At 39.6% G+C, this 16,688-nt stretch overlaps 2 protein-coding genes across 3 annotated transcripts; one reads left to right on the top strand and one right to left on the bottom strand.

Moving 5' to 3' along the window:
• Positions 1-2,541: 2,541 nt before the first annotated feature.
• On the bottom strand, positions 2,542-10,436 carry unc119b (unc-119 lipid binding chaperone B). The gene is made up of 5 exons (XM_084727848.1): positions 10,014-10,436; positions 6,931-7,044; positions 5,517-5,625; positions 5,224-5,396; positions 2,542-3,942 (listed from the first exon to the last, which is right to left on the bottom strand). The coding sequence occupies exons 1-5, from the start codon at positions 10,213-10,215 to the stop codon at positions 3,830-3,832; spliced, it is 711 nt and encodes a 236-aa protein (XP_084583974.1). The 5' UTR covers positions 10,216-10,436; the 3' UTR covers positions 2,542-3,829.
• Positions 10,437-10,915: 479 nt separating this feature from the next.
• Positions 10,916-14,928, top strand: LOC146319800 (uncharacterized). 2 transcript variants are annotated; one of them, XM_084729422.1, is made up of 7 exons: positions 10,916-11,340; positions 12,350-12,524; positions 12,643-12,713; positions 13,183-13,338; positions 13,430-13,527; positions 14,578-14,649; positions 14,742-14,928. In XM_084729422.1, the coding sequence occupies exons 1-7, from the start codon at positions 11,325-11,327 to the stop codon at positions 14,883-14,885; spliced, it is 732 nt and encodes a 243-aa protein (XP_084585548.1). In that variant the 5' UTR covers positions 10,916-11,324; the 3' UTR covers positions 14,886-14,928. The 2 variants fall into 2 exon arrangements, with proteins under 2 accessions (XP_084585548.1, XP_084585547.1); XM_084729421.1 differs by having other exon boundaries at positions 10,920-11,373.
• Positions 14,929-16,688: the final 1,760 nt, after the last annotated feature.

Below are 16,688 nucleotides of genomic sequence, written 5' to 3'. Positions count from 1 at the left end.
AGGAAGTCAAAAGATCTTGAAAAACAAGAGCTGTGCAAAAATATTGTTCCTTAAAAAAAGTAAAATCAATGTCACAGATTTAGACTTCCTGTTTTACATTTCAAACACAGAGCAGTGGAGATCAGAATTAAATGGAAATGTAAAAACCAAACAAACCTGATGCCACATTCATGCATATCAAAAATATTCAGCTCGAAACAACTTGTGGGTTTAAGATCACCTGCTGTTTTAATAATTAACTAATTAAAATAAAAAAAAAAATACAGAAAATCCCTGATGATCTGCTTTTAATGAGCACCAGGTCTACAACGACAATGTTTTGCAGACATTTTTATTATTTACAATAAATCTGATACGACATGAATGCATCATTTGTAAAATCAGTCAATATGAAAAGGAGTCCAAACAACAGGTCACAGAAAGGATCCAGACATTTTCTGGGCTTGCTGTCGTGTTTTTGTGCAGAAGTAAAAGCGTTGAAGGCATTTTGATAATGAGATTTTAAGATAACAGACCACTGACTGATATCGTCTGTACGCCCAAACAGCGTACAGTCTCCCCAGCTACTACAACACCAGCAGAAACTACTGAGACACATCGATCAAGTCCAAAAACATGAGGTTTTAGAAGGTGATGGAGCAAAGCCTACAGCTGTCCAAGTGTGTGTGTCTGATATCAAACTTGTTGAGGTTCTTAAGAAGCTACAGAATGAGTCCGAACTTTAAAAATGACAAATTTTATAAGAGTACATAAACACCCCCATCACACAAGGCAGCACTGCATGATGTTATTATATGCAACATGTGAGGGGGTTTCCAGCAGTTCCTCTTACAGTCGAGTAAATCCTCTAATGAAAACAAGAAAACAGTGAAAGCTTGGATATATTAAGGCACCTGGAGTCCATGTTACAATGTACAGTAAAAGGAAGCTCAGATCATGTGTGTAGAAAAAACTATTTAGACTATTCCAGTGGCTTTGCACGATTTAAATGCTAATTACATACAGAGGCAGGAAGTAACTAAGTACAAATAATTTGTTACTTTCCTGAAAACTTTTTACTTTTACTTCCTACATTTGAAAACAGACGTCTCTTCTGTCTCGTCCGTACATTTTCAAAACAGGCTCGTCACTTTAATTTTAATGCATTTGAGGGGAAATTACTGATTTTTATTTTGCATCCTCATGCGCCGCCTTTCCAAAACCAACAAGATGAAAAGGATGTAACAAGAAAAAAAAATGGTACAAATGAAAACGACATAATAGACAGGAAGTAACAAGATGAGAAAATACAGACATGACAGAAACAACGTAACGAGACATAAGACACAAGATGAAAATGATTTCAGCTTCAATGGATGGAACAATAACACACAGAAAAGATGATTCTTTGGTGTGTCCTTCAGTGCATATCACACACAAGCATGACTAGACGATGAAAGATGTAACTAACAGAAAATGACATAAGACGAAAAAGACAAAATATGTAACAAGATGAAAATGACAGAAGTGTTAAGAAGATGGAGGGACAAAAATATTATTGATTTTGGAGCGCGCAGTCCCTTTAAATAAATGTTACTGATTGTCCTGATGAGATCCAGGACAGGCGGAAATCAGTCTGAAATGGACAGCGGCCAGATGTTTCTGTCACAGCAAATGAAACTGGAGTTTGCAGATTCATCTGGTTTCCAGGCTACAGTTGTACCCAACAGACCAATTAAAACTTTACACAATTTGTATTGCATGGGTTAAAATATGCAAAACCACCAGTATAGTCCTTAAAACAGGTCTTCCATGAACAGAGAAAGAACATCTGTATCTTCTCCACTGCCTCATTAAAGATGAGATCAAATGAAAAATAAAATTTTTAACCTGTTTAGACCACAGGCCATACTGTGCACCTATTTAAAGGACCATTGTGTAGGATTTAGTGGCATCTAGCGGTGAGCTCGCCAAGCTCACAGAAAACAGGGTCTTATAGTGCCTTAAATGGTCTTAAAAAGTCTTAAATGAAGGGGTGATGAACAGGTCAAACACACGACTTTAAACCTGGAGTCTAGGATTCATGTCAGTTTAACTTGCTGAAACACTGGATTAACCCTTTAAAACACAAGATAACAGACTGAGGTGGCGGCTGACCAGCAACTCCCGTGTTCTGTGAGGTAAAATGAAATGGAGTTTGGTCAAGATTCCCAAGATGACATCCTAAAACGTCTTATTTTGTCCACAACTCATGATAGGGTTAATTGATTAATCATTGCATCTCCAGTACAGACAACAGCTGGGTTACAAACCAGTAATAATAGAAAATCAATTAATCATTTCAAATCAATTTTCTGGTCTGATATCTATTCATAAAATCCAGAATTGATCTTTTAATATATGTCTTTTCTCCTGCAGATTTGTGGTACAGCCTGCAGTTTTAACCCTGTCAGTTTAGCATGACCAGCCTTTGGCACGAGATCTTGTAGTGAAAGATCTTGTGGTGTGAGATTTCACTTATTTTACCGTGTTGTTCAAGCCATGTTTGATAAAAATACATGATCAATGTTACTGGTTTGGGGTCAATTCTTAATGTAAACATTAATATTTTTAACAATGCAGCAGGTTAGAAGGTTCCTTGTACAATTTACAGCATTAGTTCTCTGAGAATCTCTTTCATATCCAAGCAAAATTGGTATTGTAACTGAAAGAACCCCAACCAAACTGACATCGAATTACATCGACTTGAATCAGGACCTTCTGAGTTGTATCAAATCGATTTGGGAAATCTGAATCGATGCCCAGCCCCAGTGCAGTTTCAATCCTGGTTTTTTTTCCCAGTGAAAATGAAAATTGTGATGTAAAAATGATGAAATATTTGAACCACTTGGTGCCAAAGTGTAATGGTATGTTGCCGACAAAGTATTGGGCTAAATCCCAGAAAATGATGCCCGACACTTGTTGTGAGGCGCTTTAAGTCAAATTCGGTTTGGAGAAAAAGTTATTTGACTAACAGAGGTTTTCAGTCAGAAAAGTCTGTCTGACAGCAAGGTAAAGTGGTGATAAAGTTCTAGTTTACACTTGAACTGTGACTGACCTTTTTGGTTGTCTAAAATACATTTTGCTGCTGACCCTGTCCACAGCAGTGCTCCTGCTGCTTCTCCAAACGAGGGGCGTGTCGACCGCCATCAACTGTAGATAACACACTGACTGTGGGTAAGTACCTCATACAACCACACTTCAAAAAAACCTGAACTATCCCTTTAAGTATCTGACACAAACAGCCCCAATGACTCACAACTGACAATAGATATTTACGGAAGAATGAAACTCAAACAACTTGTGCTACATGATCATCTATGACTAACAATACTGTAAAACGTCTAGTTAATGCTCGCTTTTCCAAACAGGAAACACAATTGTCGACTGCAGAAGGTAGTTCAAACAAACATCAACTGATAAACTCAATGAAAGAAGTTATGACTAACAGTCTATGAGAGGTCTGTGACTCAATGTGTCCCTTTCCAGCAGAGACGGCAAGAAAATTTAAGGCAAAAGTGTTCGAGCAGTAACATGAAACTCATCTAACAAACAGAGAGACAGAACCAAAAGGTTTCAGTCACATTTAACAGAAATATTCAAGCGAACGTTCCTCTGAGTCCCAGGAACTGAGCTCTGTGAGGTCCTGATAAATGGATCCAAGGCAGACATGGTCGCAGGTTCTGAAGAATTTTGTGACGTTTGTAGGAATGTCGAATACTTCTGTCCCCCAGAAAGAAGCTTCTGGATGGTTATAAACCAGGAAGTCAGTCTCCTGTGGAAGTACTGCACTCATTCTTCCCTTCAGGCGTTACAGGCCGCCGTTGTAGGCGTAGTCTGCCTTGTTGTGCATGATGAGTTTGTTGTCCACAAAGTAGAAACTGTCTGATCTGGTCTCATACGGGTGAGCCACCATTTGGCGAACTGGAAGAGGAGACGGAGGGAAGAATGGACAGATGAGACATAAAGGAAACAAAGAAGAAGATGTGAATTATTGTGTGAAAATAGGACCAGACTTTAAAAGGCAACTTTGGTGTTTTTCAACCTGGAGCCTGTGCAGCTACTCAAACCATAACCTGCCCAGGCCGTGTATTAATGGGCATATAGACTGCAAAGACAAGTAATTTTGAAATTGATAGACGTGTGCTTGCATTCAAATTTGTATCCTGAGCAAATAATTGAGAAGAAAACCTTCCCAACTGGTTGGGTTTCCTCTCCTCCCACTCATCAAAGCTATAATTGATCACCTGTGTTTTCCTGTCCTTTACAGCAGCTAGCTAACCAGTGACACGTGAAGTGAGACAGCCGTTGTGATGGATACAAGCCCTGTTAAGTGACTCAGACAAACCCTGGCTGCACCAAACCGGTGTGGACAAAGTGGCTGAGTGGAGTGACAACAACGCTCTCGAGATAAACACAAAGGAAACGGAAGAGATTGTATTTGTCTCACCATCTGACTCTCAGAAAGCTCTGATTGTTATCCATCATGAAAAAAAATAAGCAGATATTTTCATACAAATACTCAGGTGTCATGATCGATCATCAGTTATCATGGAAAGATCACACTGAGCTTGTCTGAAAAAAGACAAAACAAAGAATGTATTTTCTCTGCAGCCTCAGGTCTTTTGGGGCGAGTAAATGAATACTGTTTTTTTTCCGGCTCCAGAGAAGTCGCATTAAAACTTACTGCTGATTAAAACATTTCCTGATTTGCTGCTTCATAATAAAAGCTTTTAGATAACAAACAGGAAATATGAGCGCTTCATCACTAAAGCACACACCTTCAAGCTGCTGCAAACTGTGCTGTGTTGGGCTGCAGGACCGAGTCAAACTGAGTCAAGCAGCACAAGTGAATGAAAAAAAGAGTAAAAGAGGTGCAAGGCCTTCATCGTCTCTGCTGAATCAGGCTGGAAACAGTGTGTTCACAAGGACCCAGATGATAAATACCCGTGTCTACAACAGAGTCATCTGACCCAGGACTGAAGGCCAACTCTACCCTTTCCCATGAAGAAAAAAGCCGAGTGTTAAGAGCGTGTTAGTGGTTATTTGTCCCCCGCCCCTCCATTATTATTAGCATTAGCATAATAAGTCTCCTTTAAGACAGGACAAGCACTTAGGAAGGTTTTCTGTGATGAGGCCCAGGGTGGAAAAATACCAAAATTGCCCTTTAACATTAGTGGTTGACCAAACTAGACTAGAACTCACTGAGGTCGTCTGGAAGCTGTGGAAACTCATAAATGTGTTCACATGTGTTGCGGCTGTTGGGGATGCAGAAACCGAAGTCAAAGTCAAAGTTCTTGAGAAGACGTCCCTGGAAGTAATGTCGCTCGATCATACGGAAACTGTTAATGGGCCGGTCGCCAACCGTGAACTCCACTCTGAGGGTCAGAAGCAGGAACAACATTTACAAGTCAGTTGTAACAAAAAGTTAAACAACAAATTACATTTTTTATCCTTATGCTCTCATACAGTTTCAGACTACTGGTCTGTTTACTTACGTTGCACCAACAGTACACAGTTTTAGGAAGGCTGGTGTGAACTGATATCGCACAAAACGCCCCGCACTGGAGTCTACATCTCCACTCTCCTCTTCACCCTCCACAGGACCTGACACACAAAACATGTCCAATATTCACAGGACAGGCACTCATTATACTTATTAGCAGCATTTTCATTTGTTAAAATAAAAGGTGTAAGCAGTCTGAAAAGTTTATTAATGTGTTTTCATGTTTTTCTTTTCAAAGAAAAATTTAAGATGATTATTTAGCAGATTTTTTATTTTTTTTTTAAAGCTGCAATTAAACCGAATGCATTCATAAGGATGTTTTGTATGTGCATGTGATATGAGTACCATGCACAAATTCACAATGCCTACAACAACATAAGCACATGAATCAACATGTTCATGCATTCTCACACACACAGCCTCACAAACACTAAAAAACACATGTTCCTACCATAAAACACCTGTTTTTACAATGGAGTTTGGTTCAGCAGCACCAAATCAGCAAGGTAAAGTCTTAATGATCCAAAAAAGTGACAATGTCTGAAATACACCATGTGAAGATTCAGTAAGGTTCCTGTACATCAGGTTGGTCCACTGTGATGGAGACAGACTAAAAGGACTCCTACTTCTTTCATTTTGTTCTAAGTAACAACGCCAATTATTGGCAAAGACATTACATATTTGCTCACCTGACTGGCCAGAGGATTTGGGCTCCTAATAGCGAAACAGTGATATGGTTTTCTTATTTTATATGTTTAAACTGGCCTCAGAATTTGTACTGACCACCAGTCAAATCAGAGTGACTGTTTTTCGCCAAACAGGGGTGGGGGCATGACACAAGAGCAAAGTACCCAGGTGGCAGGTACACCTTCACAAATGCAGACACCTGACCTCCATTTCAGCAACTGTGGCCACCAAAGAGTGGGAAAATTTTTATCAACCACCCAACAGACCAAAGTGAGCTATGAACTGCTGATCACAGCTAACAAAGCGCTGCTTCAAAGTGCGGAACTTTCTGTTCTCTTGTACACATATTTCTGGAGAGATGGAGTATATGACAATGAGATGAGAGATACACACAGAACCTCTCTGGTAAAGACTGCTGATCTCATGTTTGATGATACTGAGCTTTGCAGACTGTACAAGACCTGAGGGTTATCACTAAACATCATCTCTGTGTCTGTATATATGCATCTTCAAGGTTTAGCTTTCCAGTGAAAACACAGACAGAACAGTCAGTCAGGCCGCAAAAGTGTAAGCTGGTAACTTCACAGAAAATTGACTCAACAAGAAAACATGTCATGTTGAATGAAATCATTTTTTAAAGAAAAACTTAATCATTTTAACATTGAATCTGCTCTATATGTTAAAGTTATTGGAGTGACCAAAGCTAATCTGTCACTTACCGCTATTTGGAGGTTTGGCGATTTCAAACAGAACTGTTCCCGTCTCCAGATCTCTGATTTTGAAACGTGTGAAGTCGATGTTGTAGATGTTGTCCTCAGGTTTGCAGAGATAGTCTGGAATGTGACACAACAGTGAGAGTTTATGTGAAGACAAACACTAACATGTGACATGGCAGCCATTAGCAAACAGAGATCCTTCTGTCCAATTCACAGAAAATAAGTCTTTGATATTTAATTAGATTTTCCAACACCTCACAGAATAATTAGTCTCAGCTGTACTTATAGAACTAAGATGGCACATCAATGACTGACTGGGGTTTGTTTCAGTGTGTGTTTTCTGGCTCCTGCACCTTGCAGTAATGCTGCAGCTTGCAGCTTTTCACCAGAGAGTAGTGTGAGAGAAGGGAAGTAACACCATTGTTGTCTGCTCCGGGAAAAGACCAGAAACAATGGGGGGCATTAAGCATTAGCTGCTACTATGGTAGACTCAGACTGGGTGTCTGATGACAGAGCCCGGGGTTTGACTCACAGCACAGGATTCAAACAGAGCAGCTACAAACAGTCGGGTAGAAAGAAGGGATAATTTCAGAGGACCAAAGGGAAAGAGGATAGAAATCAAATTAAATTACTTAAAACTACACTAACATCAGTTTTAACACTAACATATGGATCAAATGACTCTGTGTAATTTGAAAGGAGACACTTATAGTAACAAATCCTCAGAGAATCACCTGACTCTGCAGCCCTCTCTCAGTACTAGGGGTGTCACAATTTCAATACTCAGTCAAATACTGATCAAAATCAAAAGGCAGAATCTAAATTCTGCCAGTGTTTTTTTTTTCTCTATCCACTTCTGCTTTCTAACAGCATTTGACAACACTTCAAAGACAACACAGCATAGCTTACCAATCATTATATATATACCATATTGATATTTTTAATGAAGAATTTGAAAATGAAAATGACAGTTGTCATGGCATAAAACCAACAATCGATCGTTGATCTTTACAAATCAAGACTCAATAGTAGTTTTCCAGCTCAGTGTTCTGCTCCTATCCACCTCATTTCCAGCAGCAGCTAAAGCTGTTCAGAGAATAAGCTCTGATAAACCCACTGATAACATTTGGAAAGTCAAGAGGAGCCACGCAATTAAATCATTTTATGCCAAGTCAAGTTAGCGGAGAGCTAAAATGAAGTCAGAAGGCAGTCTCTACTGCACTTACTCTATGGGCTGCATAATGTGCAAGCTTCAGCATGGAAATAGGCTTCATCCATGGCCTACGCAAGCTTCGAGGCTGCCAGATGACTTGCAGCTTCTTCTATAGTCTATGACTCACAGTACCATTTTAGACAGCTTAGCTTTCTTTAATATTGAGCACCGAGTTTAGCTCTTTGTCAGAAAATATTTTGCAAAAAAAATGTGGTTTTCAACATTGTCGGGAATAACTCAGAAATATGAAATATAATATAAATGCCAAAATACTTGAGTGAGACTTTAATGGAGCGTTTCATTTACCACAGAGGTCAGAACCCAGAGCTGAGAATGATATCACACCCACGTTAACTGAATTCCAGTCAGAGACCTACAGTAGAACGAGACAGGACATTGCTGCTCAGTCTCGCTGCCAATTTTTCCCAGTGGCCGCTCACAGCATTGCAGCAAAAAAAATCCACTCTGGCCCAAAAAACATTTTCCCCCATAAGCCACCATTATTCAAGAGACGTCTGTAAAACTGTTGAACTGCAAACAAGCTCAGTTATGACTCTTTGTTATGATTTTTTTTTTTTATCCATAGGGGTTTTATATTTTTAAAATTTTCCTTGAGCCGAAAAAGGCAATCTAAAAATCTGTGACAACGTCATCACAGTGTAAAGCCTGTTTCACATATTCAGTGAGCGAAATAACCAGGAAGTAAACCTGGAAGCTAGAAAACTTTTTTTGGGTTATGAGCCAATCAAGCAACTCTCAGTGAACTGAGTGGGCGTGATCTTAGCATTCACTCACTAGTTCCTAACAATACATCTATGGTTCCACTATAACACGTCTTTCTGACTTGTTAATGACATATTATGATGTATTTTGCAAATAAAAACACTGTGGCACAAGGTCTACAATACTATAACTGAGACACAATAAACTATGACAACCCTTGCTATGAATACCATGACCTGGATAACTGAGAATCTTCACAGACAAGAAACAAAAAGCTTTCACTACGATTGATGCACGGAGCAGATTTTGAGTTCGGGGTTGGTGATTTTACTCCAACATTCGGACATCCCAGTTGAAATGGAACGCACCATAATAGTGCATCCATGTGATCCTAGTGTCTGAGATGGGAAATCGTTATTCCGACTTTGGTGAGTTCTTTTATGTCATAAACTGAAAAATACATGGATGCTACTTTGAATAGAGGTTACTAAGAGTAGAGTAGGGGACTTGTTATCAGGATTCATGGTGATGCATAACATTTCTGATTAAGCTTGGTCAATCCATGTTGACAGCAATTAACTTTACACTATATAACAAATTAAATGTGAGCAAAAATGCTCTTCAATACCTGAATTAATAAGAAGTTATCAACAAAATATTTACTCTCATCCAACATGTTTCTGCATATCTATAAACAACTCTGCAACTTGTGTAGACAAAATTATCTCAGGTTATAAATTGATGTTCTGACATGAAGGGCGCTCACATAAATATTTACCTGTCAATCATTTTTCCAACATCACATGAAAGCACTATAAGGAAGGGGGGGTGGCTGTCTGTCTGGGTGGCCCAAATTTCTCGCTACACCCCTGGGTACATCCTCCTCCTCAAGTTAAAGCCAAATAATTAAAGATGTAGGACTAAAGATTGAGATATACACTATAACGTTTAGTATACCAGCATAGCTTCCAGTTTGCACACTTTAACACAGTTACTCGGTGATTTAATTACAATTAATGCACTTATTGGTGAACCGCTCTAATAACTCGTCACTTAGCCACCGTTAGCATACCCGTTAGAGTCAACGGTGCCCGTCAAACGGAGATATTTACCGACTCGAACAAAGACCGTTAACGTTACCGTGACTCACCCTCAGTGACAGCCCGCAGACCGAGGACATGGTCCGGGGTGATATCTGCTCCCAGAGCCCGGAGCTCATCCTCGGTGACCGCAGGCCACTTCTCCGTCTGACTGCGCCTCGACTTCAGCTTCTTCAGCATCCCTCCTCCGGTCCTTCTCTCCCGGTAGTTCGTGTCCGTGTCCGGCTGAGCTTTGTTCCGTGAACCGTTCATACCAGACAGACACTGTGGTGATAACGACGACTGTTGTTGTGTTTCTGAATTCAGCAGCGACTGTTAATAAACTGCGGGTGTAATTTCAAGATGGCGTACAACGTGCGTGAGAGACGGAAAAGTCCCACTGTGATTGGCTGAGAACGATGGAGTTGTCATAGTTACCGAAGGGGTACGAATGGTTTTAATCCCAGGCCTTCCCGTTTACTCTTCAACTGAGTGTACCGTGTTCCTTCTAATGGGAGTGACTATTTCTCCAGTCCTCCATCCCGTCTAGGTTCAGTAAATGTTTGGTGTATGAAGCTTGACATTCAGTACAAAATAAAATAAATGAATAACTTTAGTTGATATGTATCAAGTATTTTGTTGCTCTTCTGGCTTTCAGCTTGAACAGAGTTGTGTCATTATTGGTTAAATTACAAAAAAGTCTAAGTCTAAGGTGATGCCTTTAAATGTCTCGTTTCATCAGTGCAAAATCCAAAGATATTTAGTTTGATGTTGGTAATAAATGGGGGGAAAAAAGCAGTAAATCTCAGTTTCTGAGAGCCTGAAAACAGCATTTTTTGCCATTTTGCATGAAAATTACTTTAACAATGAATCTATTATCAAAATATTTTAGTAGTTTGATTCTCTTGCAGATTATCTGGACTTTACTTAATCAATCATTGGGAATAATAACAATCAATTAATCGATTAATGGTTTTATATATGTAGTTGTGTCATTAACTGTTTATTTTTTTTCTCTCCCTTATTTCTTATAAAGAACTTACATGTTCACGTGACTCTTTGTTCCAGACTCCGCCTCTGTCACGTGAACGCGCCTTAAGCCGAATTAGTAAATCCAGGGTTAACAAAGCTGCTGATATTCTGCGTTAAAACACTGGATATCTTCAGTCGGTTCACGTCGCGCGCACAGTTATCGATCACCTGACACGTGCCGTAACTACCGGTCCGATCGATTAACGCTCGTCTTCGTTCCGTCTCGCGGCTGAATGTTACGATTTGATTAGTAAATCTAGCATTGAAACATCTCGGATAACTGCGCGCTCCCGCTCCCACACAAAGGGGAAAGTAATCGAACTCCGAAACCCGGATCGTCATCAGAGTCCATGAATCCCGACAGAGGTGAGGAGACCATGTTCAAGATCCACACACAGGGTTTGTACAAAGTCTTTAAGTTTGGAAAATGTTTAATTTTAACAGTTATGCTCTCAAGGTCAGAATTATGTTTAATTTTGAATAAAATCTTTTAAAGTGATTTATTTTTTAACATAATCTGGTGTTTCATTCAGTGTTTCCCAACCTGTTTAATTTAAGGAGCCCTTTTCTATCATTGAGTAAAGTGACAACCTGTGACCTTTAACATTGACAGAGTGAACAGCAGGAAGTTTGTGTCAAACTAGTGATTTGGATTTAATTTGAGCAGATTTCCTGTGAATGTTGCATCATAGTTTTACTGTACAACATTTTATACAATTAGTACTTAAAAGTCAGTCCCTCCAGGATTTTGCAGACTCTTCTGGGGATTGTTGTGGCTCAAAATGTCTGATCTTGCAGTAGCTTTTCTAAAAAAAAAAAAAAAAAAAAAAAAGCAATGTTTTCAGGTTTTCCTCTGAGTGTAAGTAAACTCACCAAAAAGGTTCAGGATTACAAAAAAGTGCATCTGGAGATATTCCACAAAGAAAGCAAATTATAAAATATAAAAGTGCGAGTGGGTTCACTGGGATGTACATGTATGATGTTTGCGCAGATGACTGCTATGATCGGTGGAACTCGCAGGAAGCTATGATGATTGGTCAAAGTTGCGGAGAAGTTGTGGAGTTTGGACAGAAGTGCAAGGTTGCACAGAATTCATTGGGATTGGTTGAATTTGCGTGCAACTGTTGCGGTCATCACAACTTCCTGGAGGGACTGACTTTGACAGTGTGGTATTAGTACTTTCATAAGTAAAGGACCTCCATACTTCCTCCACCTCTACATTTATAGTAACAATTTAGAAAGACTTAAAGGGAGACAAAGACTTGAATTTAACTTTTATTAAAAAGTTGTTTGTATCCTGAAAACATTTTCTTGTATGTTTTTTTTTTCCTTTTGACTCATTCATTTACAGCTCCTTTGTTTTATGTTTTTCTAGATTTCCAGATGATGAAAAAAAATGAGCGGGCTCATTTTTTTAGCTCTAAAGAGCAGGAGCTCATTTTGAAACTGTATGAAGAAGAGAGAGAGATCCTGACGGCCAAATCCAACACGACCAGCGCCTCAAAACTCAGAGAGGAGGCCTGGCAGAGGATCGCTGATAAAATCAACGCGTAAGTAGACGACTCAGTCACAATGATCTTCATTTAAAATATTGTTACCCCAGTATTTGGACTTGAACTTTACAATAATGTCACCACAAAAGTATTAACATTTGTCATGTCTTGTCAGGGTGTCGGACAGCGGATACAAACGAACGTGGCAGCAGGTGAAAGTCAAACATAAAAACATTGTGCAAACAGGTAATTTTATTATAGTAAATCTACATTCTCAATTAGATAATCAGGGTTTCTGATGAGATGTAATAAATGAAAGTTGTTGTTGTAAAATTGTCCACGTTCAGTGAGATCTGGCTTGAGAACAGGACATTTCTTGCTTAGATCAAGACAAGGAAAAATGACAAAGTTGAAGTGGAAATTAGGAACTTTGGTGTTAATGCATTAGAGTCTTATCAGAAGTCAGAAGAAAGATAAAAAGCAGATGAAAAAACATCAGCTGTATGCAGCCACCACGCAGTGATCCACTCTGCACTCACAGTGTTCTGGGACTCTGATTTTCATGCATATCCTTCATACATTTTTTTGCCAGCGTGGACATGAAACAGGTCTTAAATTGCATTCATAATGGTCTTAAAAAGTCACGTTGAAACCTGCAGAAACCTTGCATAATGCCCAGTTGAGTGTTTAACCTCTCAGATTTATCCTCTTGCAGCTAAAAGAAGAAGAGCAGAGGTGATGAGGAATGAGGGGGGGTCAGCTACTCCGTCTCTGACCTCTGCAGAGGAAGACACCCGGCTGAGGGTGGAGGTCCTCCCCGGAGGCGCCTGTATCGAGCCCCTGACCGGACCGGACAGCTCGTTCATTAGTGGTAGGTGGTCTAAATCTCTGGCTCAGACCAGACCAGGTCAGGAGCTTCACATGATCTAATTTAATGTTGGAACCCCACCCACCCCCTCCAGTGTCAGGCCATCCTGTCCTCCTGCTGCCAGTAACAAAGACAGAACCAGAGAGTCTGAGCAGTGATGAGACGGACGTCAGTGACACTCAGTTTGAAGGGGTAAGTGTGTCCGAAAACTAAAACTAAACTAACATTAAAGCCTCTGCAAACTCGGCTTGAAATAGTTAAAATGCATATATTATATACAAGTTTAGTTTCTCATTAAGCATCTGCAAATATTTGAATTAGAATAAATGTTCATGACTATTAGAAAACCTGGATTAGGAGAAAATGAAATGGAGTTTTGTGGCTGTGATGAGAGCACAGACGGCGGCTTCAGTTCACCGTCAGTAAAAGCTGCCTAACAGATAAGTAAAGTGGAGAAAATGTTCAGAATTTAGCGTACCCTTCAAATCACTGTTTGTTTTTTAAAGAAGTGATATAACAGCTTCAGCTCATGTTTGAGTTAGCTCAAGGCAAGTTGAAAAGAAGTGAGGCTGCACAATATCGTAAAAAAAAAAAAAAAAAAGTGATTTCTTGACTGATATTGCGATTGTGATATGCAAAACAATTGGTGGGAATGGTCATTTTTGCACAAACATGTTTTCTTTCATCTGGAGAACGATTCTTAGATCAGTACCTTATTATAATGCTGTTTTCTCACATTTCTGCTTTTTCAAAAAAATTCGATTTGGTTCTGATTGTGTGATTTTGTATTGGAGTTCGTATTTATTTTTAAATGTATTTCTTGTCTGACAGCATCCAATCAAGTTGCAGGAGAGAACCATGAAGAACTGATGTTGCTTTGGACCTGCATGTTCTTCATACTGCAATTCTTTTTTTTTTTTTTTACCACCTCATAGTTTTTGTATGCAAATGTAACACAACATCAGTTCTTCATGGTATTTGCATACAAAAACTATGAGGTGGTAAAAAAAAAAAAATTGCAGTAAGAAAAACATGCAGGTCCAAATTTACATATTAACTTCATTCAGTATTTGAAGTTGCACAAAGAACAGTAAGTTGAGGCTGTGTTGTTAAAATAGCATTAGGTGAAGAGACATTATGACTTGGGACTAAGTGCAAAGTCTAGTAAAACAATGACTCGTCCCACCTCTAATCTTTGAGGAATTTGTCTCTAAATACTAAACATGTGGATTTTTATTGCAGGACGTGCACAGCAGCAGCTTCCAGGACAGGACCAACTCAGCTTGTGCTCCGTCTGGCATCAGAAGTGCAGAGGTGAGCTTCATGTGTCGGCAGCGAGCTGCATGTTGATGACACAGAATAAGAACGATGTGAACGTGTGACGTGTTGTTGGATTTGTTCCCCAGAGGCAGACGGACGACATCAGAGCTCTTTACTGCAGCTACCTCAGAAAGGAGATCGAGAACCGTGAGCAGCAGATGGCCTTCAGAGCTCTGAAGATGAAGAAGCTGGAGAAAGAAATCTTATTACTTGATAAACAGCTGATGTGACTGTGAAAAGAAAACGTTTTTATTATAATAGGTTCAGACAATATTTGATTTATTTAAGGTCACATAATTCAGTCAGATAAACTCATGTTGCCTTTACTGCAGCACACATGGAGAGATGCGCGTGTGTCGGAAAGTTAACTGCAATGCTGGGCAGCGATTGACCCTCCACTAAGCCCCGCCCTCCTACGCCTGCCAAACCAGTAATGACTCCCAGGCAGATTTTATAAGTGTAGCTGGGTGATGTAAGCTAACTCGACTTGAGTCAGCTGAGAAGTCTGCAGCTGACGTTTTAATGTTTCCATCTGACACATTTTAAAACGAGGATCCTGTGAAAGTGTTTTTGTAAAGTTAGCTAACAGCTGCACACATGATGTAACATTAATGCTATAAGACTGAGGCTAAAGCTAGCTTACACCTCAGCAAACACTGGTCGATGGTGAAATAGCGAGCCAGAACGAGACGCACTGTCATCGATCCACACTGATTCTTCATCAGCCCACATCCTCCTCCTCAAACCCCAGAGAAAAGCTTGACAGGCCTTGTTACGGTTGCTGTTCTGTTATTGGACAGGTACTGTTCAGAGGTTGGGATTAGAAAAGGGTCAGTTCTGAGGTTGGTCACGTTTGCTCCGGTACGTGTCGGACCCTTTCTTATTGTTGCAGTGTTGCACAACGCAACTCTGCACTTGCATCATTTACTGCAGTCCTCAGACTTGTCTTCAGTTGCCCCAAAGGTCATTTCAGTCATTTCATTGTATCTGGAAGAGACGCTCCAAACGGAGCTCGAGGGTTCAGAGTAGGATGGTGATGAAGACGGAGCCCCTGCGGAGCTGCTGCGTAACCCCGTTGCCTCAGGTGGATTCCATTATCACATGAGTTACAGTGCAGAGTCACACTTGAACACTGGAATCAATGAATGAAACAGTTGATGTATGTTTTAGTCTGAAGGCACTTAAATCCACATCAGATGAGTTGTAAAAGATTGAAGCTCTTTTATACTTCTGCACTTGTATGAAGTGAATATCTTTGGGTTGTGAGTAAAACGCAACATTTAAGGACGTCATCTGAGGTTTTGGGAAACACTGATCGACATTTTTCACCATTTTCTGATATTTTAAATCAAACAACTGTTCATTGATTAATTGAGAAAATACTCATTAGTTGCAGCCCTAATATGGACCGAGGAAGCTGAGTTCTTCTGCTGCAAAATCTGTTGTTCTTCCTGCATCCAGTGATGTCACAGTGATGTCACTGGTGTTCAGGAAGAACTACAGACTGTTTCAGTTTGGATTTCTAGTCTCCTCCTCTGGGTAACTAGGAGGCTCTTTATCACCTAATGCTGTGATTCAGCCAACAAAGTGACAGCTGAGGCTTACCCACAATGCATCCTGGTACATCTAGGCCAGGGGTCTGCAACCTGCGGCTCTGGAGCCACATACGGTGGCTTTGGCAAAAAAAAAAAAAAAAGGAAATGAATGGTTTCTTTTTACATTTTAATTTTCATTTGTCAAAAAAGTTGAAAAAACTTAAAACAGGTTTTTGAGTTTTGAGCCCAACTTGAAATGAAAAAGTTTTACCAACTATTGATCTTTTGTTGAGATCATTTACTTTTCTTCTTTAGGTAAACTTGAATCTTCGAGTTTTAGAAACCCCAAAAATTGTATTTAAAAAAATACTGAGTAAATGCATTGAAGTGTAAGTGGATAATGTTTAAAAATTCAAGTTTATCTAAAGAAGAAAAGTAAATCATCAAACTAAAGATCAAAGGTTGGTTAAACTTTTTGAAGTTTATTTCAAAAGTCAA

Source organism: Lutjanus erythropterus, chromosome 10 (assembly GCF_056507025.1).
Source record: "Lutjanus erythropterus isolate fLutEry1 chromosome 10, fLutEry1.hap2, whole genome shotgun sequence".
In the NCBI taxonomy this organism is placed as follows: Eukaryota; Metazoa; Chordata; class Actinopteri; order Lutjaniformes; family Lutjanidae; genus Lutjanus; species Lutjanus erythropterus.
The sequence above is the reverse complement of the archived record's forward strand: the minus strand, read 5'-3'. Positions and strand labels throughout refer to the sequence as shown.

Bases quoted from the DNA above. Each gene is read 5' to 3' on its own strand.
- unc119b (XM_084727848.1), bottom strand. From the start codon at position 10,215: ATGAACGGTTCACGGAACAAAGCTCAGCCGGACACGGACACGAACTAC. The intron at 7,045-10,013 runs GTGAGTCACGGT...GTCACATTCCAG, and splicing joins TCTGCGGGCTGTCACTGAGG to ACTATCTCTGCAAACCTGAG. The intron at 5,626-6,930 runs GTAAGTGACAGA...TTTGTGTGTCAG, and splicing joins CGCCAAACCTCCAAATAGCG to GTCCTGTGGAGGGTGAAGAG.
- LOC146319800 (XM_084729421.1), top strand. From the start codon at position 11,325: ATGAATCCCGACAGAGGTGAGGAGACCATGTTCAAGATCCACACACAG. The intron at 12,714-13,182 runs GTAATTTTATTA...ATCCTCTTGCAG, and splicing joins TAAAAACATTGTGCAAACAG to CTAAAAGAAGAAGAGCAGAG. The intron at 13,528-14,577 runs GTAAGTGTGTCC...TTTTTATTGCAG, and splicing joins GTGACACTCAGTTTGAAGGG to GACGTGCACAGCAGCAGCTT.